The sequence below is a fragment of the Chiloscyllium punctatum genome, chromosome 48, assembly GCF_047496795.1.
Source record: "Chiloscyllium punctatum isolate Juve2018m chromosome 48, sChiPun1.3, whole genome shotgun sequence".
NCBI lineage: Eukaryota > Metazoa > Chordata > Chondrichthyes > Orectolobiformes > Hemiscylliidae > Chiloscyllium > Chiloscyllium punctatum.
The window spans coordinates 47,210,656-47,229,864 of NC_092786.1; the positions used below are offsets into that span (position 1 = coordinate 47,210,656).

Sequence of the window (19,209 nt, forward strand, 5' to 3'; positions counted from 1 at the left end):
GAAAGTATGTGTGTGAGCGTGATTGAGTGTTCAAGAGTGTTAGAATGTGCGTGAGTGTGAGCGTGTCTGAATGTGAGAGTGTGTCAGTGTGAACCTGTTATTGTGTACCTGTATGCAGGTGTTTATATGTGAAAGTGCATGTCTATTCCTGTGGATGTGAGTGTTTATAAGTGTGAATGTGTGACTGAATGAGCACATGGATGTCTATTTAAGTACACACACTAACCTGTCAGTGCATGCATCCTGGGTTTGCTTTCCCACCAAAGGCACCTGCTGTCCATTAAGAGAATTGGGTGACAAGACAAAATTAAAAATGACATCCTTGTCTATTATGCTGGGGTCAACAGTGTGGAGACGGTCCTCCAGAAAATTCAATTTAAATTGCTAAGCCATGGCTCCCACATTAATGGCGATAGAATAGCTGAGTAGATCATCTTTGTGGAACTGTTACAGAACAAGCGGGATCAGGACTGAGAGTACAAATGATAGAAGGCCACCCTGAAAAAGAGCCTCACAAACCTTGCTCACATATCTCTTGTGAGAACACTGCAGCCAACTGGCCCACCATAGAACCCAGTATTGAAATTTGGATCAGCTTGGTTTAAGAACCACCTGTGCCAAGCTCTCAACATCTGTCATGCCTCGAGGAATGCCAGACATAGCACAGACCTTCTTCCGAACACCAGCAACTTGAGTGCCAGTTCCATATTCATCTGTGTCAATCTGAATCTAAGAATCCTTCATCATGAGAGGAGATGCATAAGATGACAACATTAGATAAAACTTCTTCACTGATTGATTAATTATTGCCACATATACTGAAATACAGTGAAAAGTGTTGTTTTGCATGTTAAACAGGCAGATCATACCATACAAAGTGCATCAGAGTAGCAGAACAATGTGCAGAATACAGTGTTACAGCCACAGAGAAGGTGCAGAGAGAGAGAGAGAGAGAGAGAGAGAGAGAGCGAGAGAGAGAGAGAGAGAGAGAGAGAGACAGAGACAGAGATCAGAATTAAGATTTGAGAGGTCCATTCAGAAGTCTGATAACAATGGAGAAGTTGTTCTTGAATCTATTTGTACATGTATTCAAACTTTTATATCTTCTGCCTGATGGAAGAGGATGGAAGAGAGTATAACCAGGGTGGGAAGAGTCTTTGCTGATGAAGGACTTATGCCTAAAACGTTGATTCTCCTGCTCCTTGGATACTGCATGACCCGCTGTGCTTTTCCAGCACCATACTCTCAACTCTGATCTCCAGCATCTGCAGTCCTCACTTTCTTCCACAGTGTTTCATTATGTTGGTTCTTTTCTGAGGCAGTGGGAAGTATAGATGGATTCAATGGATGGGAGGCTGGTTTGTGTAATGGACTGGACTGTGTTCACAGCTCTCTGTCATACACAAACAGTAGGGAACATGAGTCTCCCTGTGTTTCCGGATTGCTTGTATATAATTCTGTGCAAGCCTGAGTAAATTAATACATTCTCAGGTGCCACATATGTATATAAGCAATTACAAAGCTTATAGGTAGTTGAGTTATTATATATGTGTGCAAAAGTTCTTTTACCATGAACAGAAAGAATAGCTTTATTAGATAAAACTGCACAGGAAAGAATTCACTAACAATTCTTTGAGTGAACTGGACCAATTTTTTTCATACTCCCTCATGGAAAATGGACATCACTGGCTGGGCCAGCATTTATTGCCGATACCTAGTTGCCCTTGAGAAGATGGTGGTGAGCTATCTTCTTGAACCGCTGCAGTCCACCTGCTGGAGGTAGACCCCACAATGCCCTTCAGGAGAGAATTTCAGAAATTCGACCAAGTGACAGTGAAGGAGCGATGATATATTTCCAAGTTTGGGTGGTGAGTGGCTTGGAGGCGAATTTGCAAATGGTGGTGTTCCCATGTATCTGTTGCCCTTGTCCTTCTCAATGAAAATATTCATGATATCAGAAGTTATTTCACTTCTTCATAGCTTTCATGCTGCAGCCCTTCAATATTTCTGAGATCGTTATTAAAATGTTGTTCAAAGTTGCTCACCAATCAAAATGAACTGGGTCTGCCTGGGGCACTGGAAGCTGATTTGCTACTTGCTGTATTCATCATGTTTTTTTGTCCCATTCTGAATAGACCCCTTCCCAACCCTGTCAGTCAGACTGAGCATCCCTGTACAACACAGGAAACATGGATGCAGCATCCGCAATTGTAAACATTGCTTGAGGGTTTCAGCACAAGAGCATTAATATTGAATCAGCTGATTTTACAACTTTCTTGAGTCCTTGGTGTTCCTATTTCAAAGCTTCATCTTTGCAAAACTCTAAATTCTTTCTACCGATGATCTCTAAGTCACTTTCATGAATTATGAAGGATGTGATATCAATATCTGGAGTCAGAGACATCAGGGAAACAGGAGATTGACAGCAGTGACACTGAGGGTTGTTATTGGAAAATAGAGGACCAGCATCAGGAGGACAAAAGATTTACATCCAGAAACTAAGGACTGACATTGGGAGAGTAAAGATTGATATCAAAGTTACAAAGGTGGCATCTTATCTATATCCTTGCTGCAATTCTGGGGCAATGCTGATTAGTGAACCTGACTCCAGATTAGAGTGGTGCTGGAAAAGCACAGCAGGTCAGGCAGCATCCGAGGAGCAGGAAAATCGATGTTTTGGGCACAAGCCCTTCATCGGGAATGAGGCTGGGAGCCGTGGGGATAGAAAGATAAATGGGAAGGGGGGTGGGGCTGGGGAGAAGGTAGCTGAGAGTGCAATAGGTGGATGGAAATGGGGGCAAAGTTGATAGACCAGAGAGGAGTGTGGAGCGGATAGGTGGGAAGGAAGATTGACAGGTAGAATAGGGCATGACGGTAGTGCTGAGCTGGAATGTTGGAACTGTGGGGGGAGGGGAAATCAGAAAACTGGTGAAGTCCACATTGACACGCTGGGGTTGGAGAGTCCTGAGGCGGAAGATGAGGCATTCTTCCTTCGGGTGTCAGGTGGTGAGGGAGTGACGATGGAGGAGGCCCAGGACCTGCATGTCCTCGGCAGAGCGGGAGGGGGAATTGAAATGTTTGGCCACGGGGCAGTGGGGCTGATTGGTGCGGGTGTCCCAGAGATGTTCTCTGAAGCGCTCTGCAAGAAGGCGTCCAGTCTCCCTAATGTAGAGGAGGCCACATCAGGAGCAATGGGTACAAGAAATTACATTGGTGGAAGTGCAAGTGAAACTTTGACAGAGGTGAGGGGGGGGGAGGTGTGGGCATGGATTTTGCAATTCCTGCAATGGCAGGAGAAGGTGCCGGGAGGGTAGGGTGGGTTGTTAGATGGCGTGGACCTGACTAGGTAGTCACGGAGGGAACGGTCTTTGTGGAAAGCGGATAGGGGTAGGTTTCAGCATAAGAGCATTAATATTGGGCTAAGCAGAACAGTCCATCTTCCGCAGTTACACCGACACCATTCCCTGCCTTTTCCTCTGCTACATTGATGACTGCATTGGTGCCACTTCGTGCTCCCATGAGGAGGTTGAACACATTCCATCCTGAACCTAGATTCACCTGACCGACTCAACACTGACATTTTTTTATGAATTTGGATCAGCTTGTTTTATGAACCACCCGTGCCAAGCTCACAACATCTGTTATGCCTCGAGGAATGCCAGACATAGCACAGCTGCAGACCTTCCTCTGACAAACCCACTGACTCTCACAGCTACCTGGATTACACCTCCTCCCACCCTACCTCCTGCAAAAATGCTATCCCGTATTCCCAATTCCTCCGCCTCTGCTGCATCTGCTTCCAGGACAAGCTCCACCATGAAACACACCAGACGACCTCCTTCTTTAAAGACCGCAATTTTCCCTCCCACTTGGTTGGAGATGCCCTCCAATGCAGCTCATCCACGTCCCGCACCTCTGCTCTCCAACTGCAACAAAGACAGAACCCCCCTGGTCCTCACCTTCCACCGCACCAACCTCCACATAAATCACATAATCAGCCGGCATTTCCGCCATCTTCAAATGGACCCCACCACCAGAGATATATTTCCCACCCCACCCCTACCCGCTTTCCACAAAGACTGTTCCCTCCGTGACTACCTGATCAGGTCCACGCCCCCAACAACCCACCCTCCCCTCCCGGCACCTTCCCCTGCTACCGCAGGAATTGCAAAATCCGTGCCCACACCTCCCCCCTCACCTCCATCCAAGTCCCCAGAGAAGTCTTCCACATCCATCAAGGTTTCATCTGTGCCTCCACATGTGTCATTTACTGTATCCGTTGCTCCCAAAGCGATCTCCTCTACATTGGGGAGACTGGACACCTTCTTGCAGAGCGCTTCAGAGAACATCTCCAGGACACCAGCATCAATCAACCCCAACATTCAATTCCCCCTCGCTCCCAGCCTCATTTCAGCATGTGCAGTATCCATCTCCGCCTGGTGAACTTGACTGTCTAATTTGTGCGCTTTATGGTTTCTCATTCCCACAGCCCACTTTGGATTCTTCAACAAAAAGTGAATGCTGGAGAGTGGGCCAGTAGATGTGACCAATTCATCACTGAAGCTTTTCGAACCATAGAGATCCCAGCAGCACTCACAGGGATTGCCGTAAGAAGGATTCAATGCTGTGAGCAGACCTCTCGGGTGAAGTATGCTGGGATTGGGACATCATTGTATTGTCAAGCAGGCCCCAGCAGTTGCACTTGGCTGCACCTTCTCATCTTCCATTGATGCCATCAGCTTCAGTCCTCCCTGCAGCACCATGTTTTGCCGAGCACAGACTACCATTGACAGCCCAGTGGAGCCTTGCTGGGACTTGCTGAAGGGTGGCTGCAGACTAAGGCAATCGAACCTCCTGCTGACTCCATTGATGGCTAGCTCTGAGCTAGCAGTTCAGGCTCCAACTGACTCCAACTGTGCCTCACTAGTGCCTCTGTTGGGAGATTCCTCACTGAAGTCATTAGCCAGATCATGAGAGTGTATCCCTGTCCCCCAAGGGTCAACCACATAGATTATCTAATGGAGAGATGAGCTGCTGAACCTGAGACTGCTGAAAAATACACTTGACATATGGAAGCTCCCTGGATAATCGTTGCACTTTCCGTAGGCTTAGTATCCTTCAATAGACTGCTACCTATCTCCTAAGCTGCACCACATCCAGTTCACCCCTGAGTCCCCACTCACTGATCTGCATTAGCTTCTGATTAAGCGACACTAACTTTAAAACTTTCATACCTGTTTTCAAATCCCTCCCTGTTCTCACCTCTCCCTAGCTCTGCAACCTCTTTCAGCTTTGCAACCCTCAGAACCTTCTTTGTTCCTTTCAATCTGGATTCAGAAGCAGTCTTAACCACATTCCGATTGCTGCAGGTGCCAGTGAGCTGAAATCCCGAAGCTCGGAAATTCTCACCCCACATCTCTACATCCTTTTCCTCCTTTAAGACACATCTTAAAATCTACCTCTTTGACCAAACTCTCGGTCATCTGAACTAATAAACCAAAGGTGGCCTGGTGTCAAATTTTGTCCAATAGAACTCCTGGTGAAGTATCCTAGTGTATTTTATTCCATGAATGACACCATAAAAAATGAGTTGTTGTTATGTAAAAGATCCACTTTATGTTCAGCGTGGATCCGATGACGTGGAGTTAATTAACATTTGCTACTCTGATGCTTGTCTAGATCTACTTTAGGGTACACTGGCTGGTGGGTATGATCTCAGGTCCACTGTTTATCAGTCTAAGAAGAATTTAGCTATTTCAGTGTTGATTATCTCACATTTATCAATATTAAAATCCATCTGCCATCCATGTTTAGTTCCTTAATTTATTTGCATTTCTTAGAAATTAAATAAAATTACTTAATTGTTCCCCTGAATGCCATTAATTTCCATGATACTGATCATCTGGCCCAATAGGTGGAGAGCACTGAAAATTATATTCTATTGCAAAAGTTCTTTTCCTGACAATTCCTGAACATTGGAAACAACAGGCCACATTTGAAGTTATGCATGCAGTTCTGGTCACCCGAGTATTGAAAGGACATTGTTAAACTAGAAAGAATGCAAAAGAGATTTACCAGGATGCTACCTGGACTGGAAGGTTTGTGTTGTAAGGAGAGGCTGAATAGGCCGGGACTTTTTTCCCTGGAGTGTGAGAGACTGAGAGGTGACCTTATAGAGATCTATAAAATCATCAGAAGCACAGATAAGGTAGATAGCCAACAGCTTTTCCCCATCGGAAGGATGGTGTGAAACTTGAAAGTGTTCAGAAAAGATTTACAAGGATGTTGCCAGGGTTGGAGGATTTGAGCTATAAGGAGAGGCTGAACAGGCTGGGGCTGTTTTCCCCGGAGTGTTCGGAGGCTGAGGGGTGACTTTATAGATGTTTATAAAATCATGAGGGGCATGGATAGGATAAATAGACAAAGTCTTTTCCCTGGGGTGGGGGAGTCCAGAACTAGAGGGCATAGGTTTAAGGTGAGATGGGAAAGATATAAAAGAGACCTAAGAGGCAACTTTTTCACACAGAGGGTGGTACGTGTATGGAATGAGCTGCCAGAGGAAGTGTTGGAGGCTGGTACAATTGCAACATTTAAGAGGCATTTGGATGGGTATATGAATAGGAAGGGTTTGGAGGGATATGGGCTGGGTGCTGGCAGGTTGGACTAGATTGGGTTGGGATATCTGGTCAGCATGGGTGGGTTGGACCGAAGGGTCTGCTTCCATGCTGTACATCTCTATGACTCTATGACTCTATAATACACAGCTGAACACATTCACAATGCAGCACCTCAGCAATGGTAAATCTCCTCCAGTGCATTCCAATACAGCAGATGAAAGCCACCCCATGCCATAATAAAGTGAAAATAAATTTAAACATAAAATGAAGTAACGTACTCCTGGAACATTTCCTTGCTGAGCAGATGTTGGTGCTGAGACACTCTGTAGTTGCTGTCAAACTTCATCAAACCCACAGTAAAGACATAATAAGTGTTAGGGAAAATTTAGTTGATATTTATGCTTAGCTGCACCGCAAACAAATTTAACATTCAATGCAAGCAGAAATTAAATTACTCGGCTCTGCTGCTTTATGCAAAATGTACAATGTTCCAATTTTGCCCCTATTTTTAAACCAATTTCCTCAGTTGCTTACATTGGGTGTTCAAAATCAATTCCGAGATGTACGTGCGTGGTGTTCCTGATACAATCACAGGCACGGAGGTTAGGGGATTTTTAATTCCTTATATACAATGAAAAGTAAATAAAAAGGGTAGCACCACACTTAGCACATGCTGCCTCTGCTGGTTGAAGATTTAGTGTTGTTATCCGTTATGCAGCTGAGACAGCCCACAGAGGAGACAATGGCCTAGTGGTATTCTCGCTGGACTGTTAATCAGAGACTCAGGTAATATTCTAGGGACCTGGGTTCAAATCCTGCCACAGCAGATGGTGGAATTTGTTCAATAAATATCTGGAAACAATCATCTAATGATGACCATGAATTGATTGTTCAGAAAAGCCCATCTGGTTCACTAATGTCTTTGAGGGAAGGAAACTGCCATCCTTACCTGGTCTGGACTACATGTGACTCCAGAGCAATATGGTTGGCTCTCAACTGCCTTCTGGGCAACGAGGGATGGGCAATAAATGCTGGCCCATCCAGTAACGCCCTCATGCCATGAATGAATAAAAAACAATTTCAAATGGGACATATCGGGTATTTGGACTGATGGGGCCCTATCACTTTGATTAGGTTCCAATATAATTACCATGGTCTCAACAAGCAGTGCGTGTGGAAGCTAATGTGCTGAGCGAAGCTGGGGGGTGGGCACAAAATGAAGGCCCTGAGATATCATTCTTCCTCTTTGCAGGAACAGGAGGATTTTGGACAAACACATTGCCACACAAACGTTAATTTTTGTCGATTTAAACTCAAATCTTTGACACTTTGTGCCAGCCAGCGGTGTCTGCTGATTAGAATCCTTAGCAGAATGACAACTTCTGCCACAGTTCTCATACCTTTTTACTGATCATAAACTGACTGGACAGTAAGTGTGAACTGACCCTAAACAGACCATAAGATGGTAAATATCTGGAACTAAGAGTCTAATGATGACATGAATCCATTGCTGATTGTCAGAAGAACCCATCTGGTTCCCTCATGTCCTTTAGGGAAGGAAACTGCCTTCCTTACTTGGTCAGCTTCCATGTCACTTCAGACTCACAGCAATGTGGTTAACTCTTAACTACCCTCTGGGCAAATAGGGATGGGCAATAAATGCTGCCTATTCAGCGACACCCTCACCCCTTGAATGAATAAAGAGAAACAACAAAGATAACTAGGCAGTGACTGTAAACTGACCACAATATAACTGGATAGAGATTATAAACTGACTGCACTATGAGCCTGTTGGACAAAGCACGTGTTGGATGAATGTTAAGGCTTTTATTTAGTTTACATCACTCCATTATCCCTCATTGTGGGAAACATGTCAGTCAGACACTTGGAATAAAAACCATTCTCCATTCATATGTAAGAGTCTCATACATGCAACGAAAATGCTCAGCAAATTATCATGGAAAAACAGTTAAATCTCTGGTCAGAGACACCCAAATTACATTTACATCAATGAAATTATTATGGTACCTAGTTCCATCTGTATATTTTGCAATTAAATTAAAACCCATTATCTAATCTTGAATATTACAATTAAGAATTTAAATGGAACACAAGATTTAAATTAGCGACTCTCAAAACTGCCTGAAGCTATACTTTCCTATCTTTTATTTGTCATGCATCATTGTAGCTCTAACAACTTGTGGATAATGCACTTACCTCAGGAACTTGTTCAAGTCTCCATTCTTCATGTATTCAAAAACCATGATGAGGGGATCGCCATCAACACAGACACCATAGAATTTCACAATGTGCTCATGCCGAAGATTGGTCAGGAGCTCAGCTTCTCGTTGGAAGTCTTTCCGTGCTGAGACGGTGGCGTCTTTCAGAGTCTGCAGAGTGAGGAGGGTCACAGTTACACTGGCATGATCATCCTTGAGCAAGGATGCTATGTAAACCATTGTAACCAGTGTGTGGGCCTCAGCGGGAGTACCGTGTCCAATCTGAGCCGCACACTTCAGAAAGGATATCGAGGCTTTGGAAAGGGAGCAACAGAGGTTTTGTTAGAATGAAACTGACATTGAGGAACTTGAACTAAGAAGAGATTGTGGAAGTTGGGATTGTTCGCATTAGAATGCAGAAAGGAAAGAGGAGATTTAATATTGATGCTCAGACCCAGGGTGCTTGATAGAATAGTCAGGACACTGATTAAAGACAGTTTGCAAAATCACTCAAGATGGGATAAATTTTTCTTTTGATGCAATGTGTACTGGGTGCACTGCATGGAATGATGTTAGTGGCAGATTCAATACTACTTTTCAAAAGTGCACCGGATATTTGTTTGAAAAGGAATCAATTGCAGGGCCAGAAAAAAGATCACAGGAGTGGGTTTAATTGCATAGCTTCTCCAAGGAGCAAGCAAAAGCAGTACTGACAAAAGGGCCACCTTCTTTATTCGGTGGTGCTCTAAACAGGTTTGGGCGAAGTTCTCAAAATGCAATGATATAATTTAAACAGCCTTACACAAAGAAATTTCAGGATGTGCTTGCTTAAAGTGAAAGGTAGGAGGTTATAAATGCCATGACTAAACTTCTCCCAATATCAGTCCACACGTTATAGAGTCACAGAGGTTTACAGCATGGAAACAGGCCCTTTGGCTGAACTTGTACATGCCACTCAGTTTTCACAATTAATCTAGTCCCATTTACCTGCATTTGGTTGATATCCCTCTAGACCTATCCCATCCATGTATCATTCCAAATTGTTAAACGACAAAATTACACTCCCCTCCACCAGTACCTCTGGCAGCTCACTCCAGACACTCACTACCCTTTGTGTGAAAAAATTGCCCTCTGGACCCTTTTGTATCTTTCCCTTCTCACTTTAAACCTGTGCCTTCTAGTTTTAGACTTCAGCTACATGGGGAAAGCTATTGGCTATCTATGTTTCTCAAGAATTTGTAAATGACTAAATGTCCCCCCCTTGGTCTCTTACTCTCCAGGGAAAGAGTCCTAGCCGATCATGCCTTTCATAATTCAAACTTTCAGTCCAAGTAGCATCCTTGTAAATTTTTATGCACTCTTTATAGCTTAATAATATCTTTTCTATAGTAGGGCAATCAGGATAGCATGCAGTACTCCAAATGTGGCCTTACCATAACAAGACATCCCAACTCCTATCCTCAATGCAAGCATGCCAAAAGCTGAGTCCTTCAAAGTGGTAGCTGTATCTTTCAAAAGGTCACACCAAGGAGCTAGCAATGAATTCCATCTTATCAGATGAATAGACAGTGCGTTCAATGGACACTAGTGCTATGTGAGGTGACACAGACCGTGCTAGTATTGGGTCCTTCTGGGTGAATCTCTTTGACTTCAAGCGGCTGAGGTAAGTTATCCAACTCTGGTCAAACAAGGCGAGGCCAGGACCTACAGCCAAAGCTGTTTGCAGTCCATAGACCGTCAACCTCCCACCACTGCAGAGTTCGAATTGCCCCAGGCTCTGGCCCCCCATTCTGCTCTGGAGATTTGACCAGAGTTCGATATTAGATCTTAGCTTAAGTCATCAAGCTAACCAGTTCATATTCAGCACTTGGATAGCTAAGTACAATAAGGATTAAAAGCTATTCTGCAACAAACAATGACAGGATTTTACAATGAGCAGGAGAATTCAATGTCATCTTCAGCGCAGATGATGCACTCACCTTAACTGCCACCAGCATCTTGTCCTTGGTTGGGCTCAAATTGTAACATTCGGCCAAGAAAACTTTCCCGAAAGCTCCTTCACCCAGCTCTCGTTTCAAAACGATGTCCCTCCTTTTGATGTGTTGGACGTCTGTGAGAGCAAAATGACCAAATCAGTGAATGTGTGAGATTCAACCAAACACAGCAGGTTAGGTACAGATTCAGATGGTCCCCATTCAGCACCTGTAGGCCTTATACAGTATGAAATGAATTCTCTATTACCTGGCAAAAGCTTTTTATAAATGAAGTTGAAAGGAGTAAGGCTTGGGGGTGGTGTGGAAGTGGGGGGTTGGGGGGTGGTGTGGAAGTGGGGGGTTTGGCGGTGGGGGGGGGGGGGGGGTGTACGCTGCTGCCAATTACTAGGGGAACTGTCTCGTCCAACCACGAGTAACCCCAGGGCAAACAGGCCTGGTTAAGCAGATCAATTCACCAATAAAATAAATCCGAATTCTGAGGAAGGTCTTTGTCTCTGAAGTGTCACTCTATTCCTCTCTACAAAGATAGACCTGCTGAGCACTTCCAGCATTATTTGCTTGAGTTTGGGAGACTGTGATTTCTCCTCCTGATCCCTACCGTCCGTTAGAAAGGTTCCTTTTCCTGATCACTGTCTGATCCCTGACAGAAAGCATGTTGCTGTCAAACAAGAAGCAGAATTGGACTCGGCTGTGATGGGCTCACTAACAAAGATTAGGCACTCAGGCTGGCAGGCAGATGGCACATGTATGAATCAGCGAAGGGGCAAGACTAAATCTGCAACCTATCACCATGTTTTAATAGTGAGAAAGGCAAATGGAACAAACCAGAGGCATTCTTTCTACTCTTGATGAACTCAAACATAGGATCGGCAGTGTGTGTCAGCCTCTGATAGGCAGGTCACCAATGATACTATCATAGAAAGTTTAAAGAATTGGGAAATTGTAAGTCGTGGAAAGCCGGAATTAAGGGCAGATTATATTGGAAATACACAAGAGCCATCTGTGAAGAGAAAAGTGTGGATACCTAATTGTAAGAAGGACCACACTCCAAATGCAATCTTTGCAGATTGAGTTACAGTAGAAAATTACTTTTTAAATCCTCAAATGTACTTGTGCTAAGGTTGACCATTGGAAGAAATCTTTCCTGGGACCAAATGGAGCGAGTTGCTAAGTTTAATCTCAGGTTCGTTTTGGCTGAAATCAAGATCTGTCATTTGATTTGATTTGGTTTGATTTATTGTTGTCCCATGTATATAAGTACAGTGAAAAGTTTTGTGTTGTGAGCAGTAAAGGTAGATCATAACAAACAAAGACATACAGATCATAGGGTGCTTGGACAGACTGAGGCATACAAGATGATGACTGCGTAGTAGATGCACAAAAGCAACGTCAACATTAGATTTGAAATTAGAGAGGTCCATTCAGCAGTTTGATAACAACAGGGAAGAAGCTGTTCTTGAATTTGTTGATATGTGTGTTCAATCTTCTGTACCTTCTCCCTGACAGACGAAGTTGGAAGAGAGTATCAATCCACTAAACCTGACAGTAAGGAATAATGCTGCTATTTTATGGACAGATTCCATGCTGTGTATGTGTATGGGAAGGGGAAACATACCCCAAAAGAAACAGCAGAAGCAATTGCAGTGCTGGAAATATTAAATAAGTTGGGGGATAACAGAAAAACCAACAGAAACAACAGAGACTCAACTCTCTTTGGTTTGTCAAATGTATGATGCTGGAGTTCAACAAACTGAAAAGTTCCTGCCAATTCTGGTGTGACAATCTGAAAGAATGTTAATGCTACATGAAACACAGATACAGAGCGCCGTGACCTCTCGGGCTGTAAAATGCTTTGTTAAATATACAGCAATAAACACAGCAGAGCCTCTCAGAGCAGTCACGTGGATGCAAGGTTCCAGACAACATATGTGTGTAAGGACAACAACCCCACAGAGACTCAATCACACAGACAGTCTGCTAGCAAGCACACCTCGTGAAAACTGGGAATCTATATGGGCAGCCAGAGAGTTAAGTGGGGATTGACCTGACACAAGTGAAAGGATATGAAGAGAAATGGCCTGGGAATCCTGAGATGGTCTCTGCTATTGTCAAGCCATACTTTACATGCAGAGCCACTCGATCATTGGCAATGGATCTGTATCCGACAGCCAGGGAGAAACAGCTACTCTGATCTTGATTACTGGTTCCTGCTTGGATTAGCTCTTTCAATTCCACACTAATACAAAAGGACTTTTCCCACACCAGCTCAGAGTTATTTAACTGATGACGTCCAACTGAATCAATTTTCTTTTCTCTGCAGTTTAGCTCCATACCAAAGATGTCTCCTTCCTGCCAATATTGTAAAAGCTGCTGATTTCTCACACAATACAGTCAGTTTGAAAGTGAAGGCAGGTCGGACTGCTATAACGTGACAATTATGCTCCTCTGTGACCTCACGATATAGGAAATCAGTCTATGGAAAGCCACTATCGATAATCCTGCTGTAGAAGATCGCTAATAGAAAATATTCCCTTTCAGTAGAAAGTTTGCATTATCCAAACAACATCCACAATTTGTAAATTGTGTTATAGCCAATTTGCGCTGGCAAAACATATGTTATAGCAGAATGACCTGTATATACAAAGAGGAGGAGTGTGCGGAGTGGAGATTGGGAGTGGGGGCAAGAGATGGAAGGAGTGATGGGACCCCTTATCTCAGATTAGGAACCTACTGTCTCATTTATAGACTATAATCTACAATTTGTTGTTGAAGATGATAAGCTGAATTTTCCCAGTCCTGCAGAATTGAGAACTCGTATGTTTGGATGGAGCTGCTTTACGTCCATATCGCAAAGCGATGCAGTTCAAAATCGAAACATTTTATTTGCAGAACTTATATTTTTTGTGCTGCATTTACAAAGAACTCACATCTTTTGGAGGCCTCTGAGTGTGCAGTTAGTCATTTGACTTTCTGGCTCCAGCCACAGACATAAGCAATCCAGCACCATTACAGAGATCGGTGAAAGAATGAAGACAACAAATATTAATGAATTACCATTAAACAGGACAGGATCACAAGGACAGTTACAGATACTCATGTCGGGGTGACTCCCCAGTATGTATCCATTTCTGGGCACTCTTCACAGAATAAGTATTTCAGGAAAGGAGTTATGGTGTAAGATAGGAGAGAATGAATGACAGGAGAGTAGGTTCTAAGATCAATGGGAATCAGGCAAGAAAGGAAATTAAGAAATAGATGATGTACCTAGGGTTGCAAATGGGGAAAAGCCATGAAAAGGTAACAAAACACAATGGGCCAAATGGTCTCCTTCTGTGCTGCAATATTCCTGTGATTATTGAAATGGAGCAGGTATGACAGCCTGAAATCTCGCTTGTCTTCCACCCAATCCCAGACCTTCCTTCTGTCCTTGTCTCACTCTGCTGTCCCTCAAAACCTGCTGAGCACTTTGAGCATTTTCAGTTTTTATTTTGGGGTTCCAGCATCTGCAGTTTGCTACTATTGGATTTGAGTCACTTTAGGCTCAAATAGTGGGTAAAGTAGGTAAATGCTGCTGGGACCTTCCTGATGCCAGATGCCACCCCACCACCTCCCCACTCATCCAGCCTGAAGCTGTGGGAGTCAGAAGCTGTACAGGGGATATCCTTCTCCCTGATCTGGTCTGACATTCATCCTCCCTTCTCTTGTACAGCTTGCAAATTCTTTCAGGGACACCACCATCTTCAGGCGCTTTCACGGTCACCCGCCTTCCTGTGCAGCATCTCCTTCTTCCAGTGGGGATCCCAGTCATGGCCATGGGCCTTCCTATTGTTTTCCATCCTTAATTGGTAGAGGGATTGTGTTTCGAAGCCATGAGGTCATGCTGCAGCTGTACAAAGCTGGCCACACTTGGAGCATTGCTCACAGTTCTGGTGACCGCATTATAGGAAGGATGTGGAAGCTTTGGAAGGGTTCAGAGGAGATTTACTAGGATGTTGCCTGGTATGGAGGGAAGGTTTTATGAGGAAAGCCTGAGGAACGTAAGACTGTTTTTTTGTAACAGAGAAGAAGGTTGAGAGGTGACAATTGAGATACATAAGATAATCAGAGATTTGATAGAGTGGACAGTGGGAGCCTTTTTCCTCAAATGGGATGGTCAGCATAACTTGACATAGCTTTAAATTGAGGGAAGATAGATCCAGAACAGATGGGAGAGGTAGTGTCTTTACTCAGAGAGTGGTAGCGGCATGGAATGCCCTACCTGCAACTGTAGTAGAGTCACCAACATTAAGGGCATTTAAATGGTCATTGGATGGGCATAAGGATGATAATGAAATAGTACAGGTTAGATGGGCTTCAGTTTGGTTTCACAGGTTGGTGCAATGTCGAGGACCTGCACTGCACTGTAATGTTCTTTGTCCTATGTTCTATGTTAATTGGACAGGTCTCCTGGAAACATCTTCCTAATTGGTTACTTCCAAGAAAATAAGGATGTTCGGGTGTGAAAGGGTTAATGCTGAGATATGCATTAAGCACTATCCGATATGGAATTGAGTCGGGGGGAGGCAGCTTTGGATGCAGAAGGAATAACTTCAAGATGTTCCACATAAGGATAAATCTGACAGTTTTTGGCTTAGTATCAGTTATGTTGAGATTTTTGGAGAATAGTTTTGTCATGAGGCCTTGCAAGAATATTTTGTCATAGTTTACCAAACCTGCCTCATTAACTACCTATCCTAGCCCACTCTCTTTCCTCTCATCTGATTCTAGCCCCATCCCTGGTGTACTCTTTAACAGATTGCTGTTCACACAGACAAGTGTTGGCAATCTGGTGTTGCCTCTCACCGGCAATGTCATGGGACAAAACCATAAAGCCAGGCCAGTCACAGCACAGAGCCCACACTGTCACCTCAGTCACTGTGTAATTACTAGGCCACGCAGATTATCTGTCCTTAGCTACATCCTGTCTAAGCACCCTCTCTAAATCACCACCAAAGTGCCCACGACAGACCCCGAGTTTGTCATTGCCCAGCATCACACCCGCAATCAGAAAATTCCAACATGGGCTTTTATTTACAGCCAGACACAAAGCAGACAGAAGCTGCAGATCTGGCATCATGGCCAGTGACAATCGAACACTCCATGATGGTCTTCTACAGCCAGCTCTCATGAGTGGAAATGGAGATCATTCAGCTCCTGTCTGGCTCATAATGTGCACGCAGCTGAGCTCTCTCATGAAGAAGGAGAGCTTCCTCATCCCCAGTGTCCTCCTCCTTCTCTGAAGACTAATCTTATTTCCCTACCACCCCCCACCCGCCTTGCCAACCCATCCTCAGCATTCAGCACCTTGCCTCATTACTTGTTGCAGGTCACAGTGCACCAGGATGATGTGGCACATTTAATGTGGATTATACTGAAGCCTCCCCTCTCCCCACTGCAGATTGGCCCACGGTGCGGAACCATACTTTCGGCAGCCCCACTGTCCCTATCCCATGGAGATCTTCAGAATTTCATCTACAGATTTAAAAAGGCTGCTCCAGCAAAACACCAGCAGCAGTGAGAGCTGAATATTCAAGGGCCCTGAAGAAGCAAACCTTGATGTAAGATTCAACAAAAGGCAGAATCTACAATCAACAATAGAAAACGTTTCAGACCTGGTAAGAGATGTGCAGCAGTGAATGCGAGTTAGAAACTACATGCATTGGAATACATGGTGATGTTGGTCTGTAGGAGTGATTCTTATCAAGGTTCAGCCAAAGTGATTAGACACTGAAGACTTGTTAGGTAAAGTTAAAAGCTCTTAAGTAGCAATAAGTAGTTTACTGGCTGAGAACTCTAGAAGTAAATACTTGCAGCTCAGATTAAGCATAGCTATGGGTGTGCACCATGAGTCTAAGGAACGTCACAAAGACAGAAGTAAAAAGTGATAACAGGGCAAATTAGAAGCTTAAGAAGACAACTTCTGATGGAATTACAACATTCAGAGACTATTGAGGCTACAGAGAAAGCAAGATCTTCATTAATTCGACCACGGTAAAGGGCAGGAAGCATCTATTCAAACTATAGACAACATGACCAAATGGGGGAAATATTGTGAACCAAAGGGATAATGCAGTAGACAATCACAGAGCATTTTGTTGGAGCTGCCTCCAATCCTCTCCTCAGACCCATTCATGTCCAATGACAATGCAATTCTAGACCATGTAGACAGAGCTCCCAGATCCAGCAAAAAGCCTCCTGGTCTCAGGCTGGGCAAAGGTACTTAAATCAACCTGTTTAGAGATTTTATCATACACCTCTGGAGCTGTTGGGTCTTGAACCCAGACATCATCATTGACCCTATCAGTAACAAGCACTGGAAAATACTGGCCTGTGATTGAGGAACAGGTCCTCTTCATTTTCTTTCATTCTACTTATGGGAATGACCTTTCCCTGATTGGTTGCCCCAGTGAGTGGATTGTCCCAGGTGGTTTAGAGGCTGGAATTGCCTGCTATCCTCATGGAAGTCTGGCTTCAGACTGCAGATGCGAGTAGGAAAGAAGCTGGTGACGACAACTCAGATGGTGCTTACACCATGATGAGCTGTGGTGGAGATTCATGCAGCAACAATAGCGACCATTTACACAGCCACTTCCAGATTGCCAACATGGAATGGAGGCCAATGCCTGGGTTTTGGCCCAAGTGGATGTCTTTGTGTTCAATTTTGGGTATTAGTCACAATAAGAATGTTTCGGGGGAGACACGGCATGTGGTCAGAAGACAAACAAAATGTGAAGAGAAGATTGACAGAGTCAATCTTCCACAAGCTGGCCCAGAGATTACTGACTGAATGGTCAAGGAAAGGCAAAATAAGGGACAATCTCTTAAACTATGGGGCAGTTGTCCACGCTGGTGGTGTCCCAGGATGTCGAGAGTTCTTCCACTGTATTACAGTAGTACCTTGTTACCCAATTACTCCCTTATTCCTCTCCTTCTACAACCTACACAAGACCTGAACACCCATGTGACCAGTCTTAGGACAGGGATGCGAGTACAAAGCTATTTTCCTAATCCCACCATTCGATGGGTCAGAACATAAGTTTAATTGTTTGATCCAGTTCCCAGTAGGGACAATTAAAAATGTGCTTTGGAATGGGCTCAGAATGCAAAGATTTGTCTCCCGGGATTTCTTTAATGAACACAAAATGACCAATATTTGGAAAGAAAACCATTCAATCAAGACGCAGACCCGATTAACACAAACAATTCTGAATATGGAATTGAATTTCTATCTCTCCAGATAATCTAAATCTCTTTTACCTCTTCAGGAAACGGTAAAAAAAGTCTCTGTCGATCATTCATTAAAAAAAAACTTTGTGGCTAATGGTAATTATTTTTGCAGGTAAAAGGATAAGGTACCCAATGTTACAAAGCTTTTTGATCTATGTAGGCAAGTCACTAATCACATATAGTTGTCTCTAGGGTCTTTGTAGACATATCTTACTGAGGAAGTATAATGTTGAGAAGTTCTTTCAGTTATTCTTCGTGAAGAGCAGTTGGGTTCCAACCTGATTTCACAGCAAAAGTGGTTCAGAAACAGGAGAACTGAATGGGAAGCTGCTTCCTCTTCAGCTGGCTGCGTTCCAACTAATTCCAAAACAAAAATCAAATACTCTCCATGCCTACACTATCCAAACAAGCCTTGATCGTTAACAAAGCAAGCAATTATCACAAGTAACCTGATTTCCAAGAAACTATGTAAAGTAAGGATGTCAATGCCCACATGCAGTTCAGCAACTTTTTTTTCCAAAAAAGTTCAGATCCACATAGAACTTGTAATAGATCAGTTTATCACAACTCTTTCAAAACACATCGCTTCAAAGCAATATTAAGTATCAATTGATTTCATAACAGCACAATAGTAATGAAATGATTTCTCAGCCAGCACATGGCCTGGATAAAATACAGAGCCTTGCATTGCCTCATTTCAAAAAGCACCTATTTGCTTTGGGACGACTGAGGATGTGGAAGGAGCTTTACGAATGCAGTTCTTTTATTTCTAACTTGAAGACAAGAAGCAGAGCAAGTTGTGTAAGATGATGGTCAGTCGTGAATTAACTCCACTGAGGCCGGTATCCTGTCACCAAGTCACCCTTTATTTACTGTGGAGAGTCCTTGACACTGATCCAGCTCCCTCAGAGCCGGCTCTCAGAATGAACAGAACCTTTGACGCTCCTGTTTATTTATTTATTTTAATCCCCACACTGCCGCCGAACTGCGGTAGTGCTTATTTTTTTCCCCAGCACCCATTTTGCGTGTATGCAGGTGTGAGACACAGTGAAAGACATAAGGTGTATGAACCTTTATTTGGTTTCCACCACCAGGAAGAAAGGAAACACCTGA

The 19,209-nt window shown here is 43.8% G+C and overlaps 1 protein-coding gene across 1 annotated transcript in view; it reads right to left on the reverse strand.

Annotated features, from left to right (window-relative positions):
* LOC140468981 (NT-3 growth factor receptor-like) overlaps window positions 1-19,209 on the reverse strand; it is a 758,188-nt gene that overhangs the window by 71,081 nt on the left and 667,898 nt on the right. The window contains exons 13-14 of the mRNA XM_072565139.1: window positions 10,816-10,946; window positions 8,835-9,007 (exon numbers count right to left, since the gene is read on the reverse strand). Coding sequence (XP_072421240.1) covers window positions 8,835-9,007; window positions 10,816-10,946 — 304 coding nt within the window. The remainder of the gene's footprint in view (window positions 1-8,834; window positions 9,008-10,815; window positions 10,947-19,209) is intronic.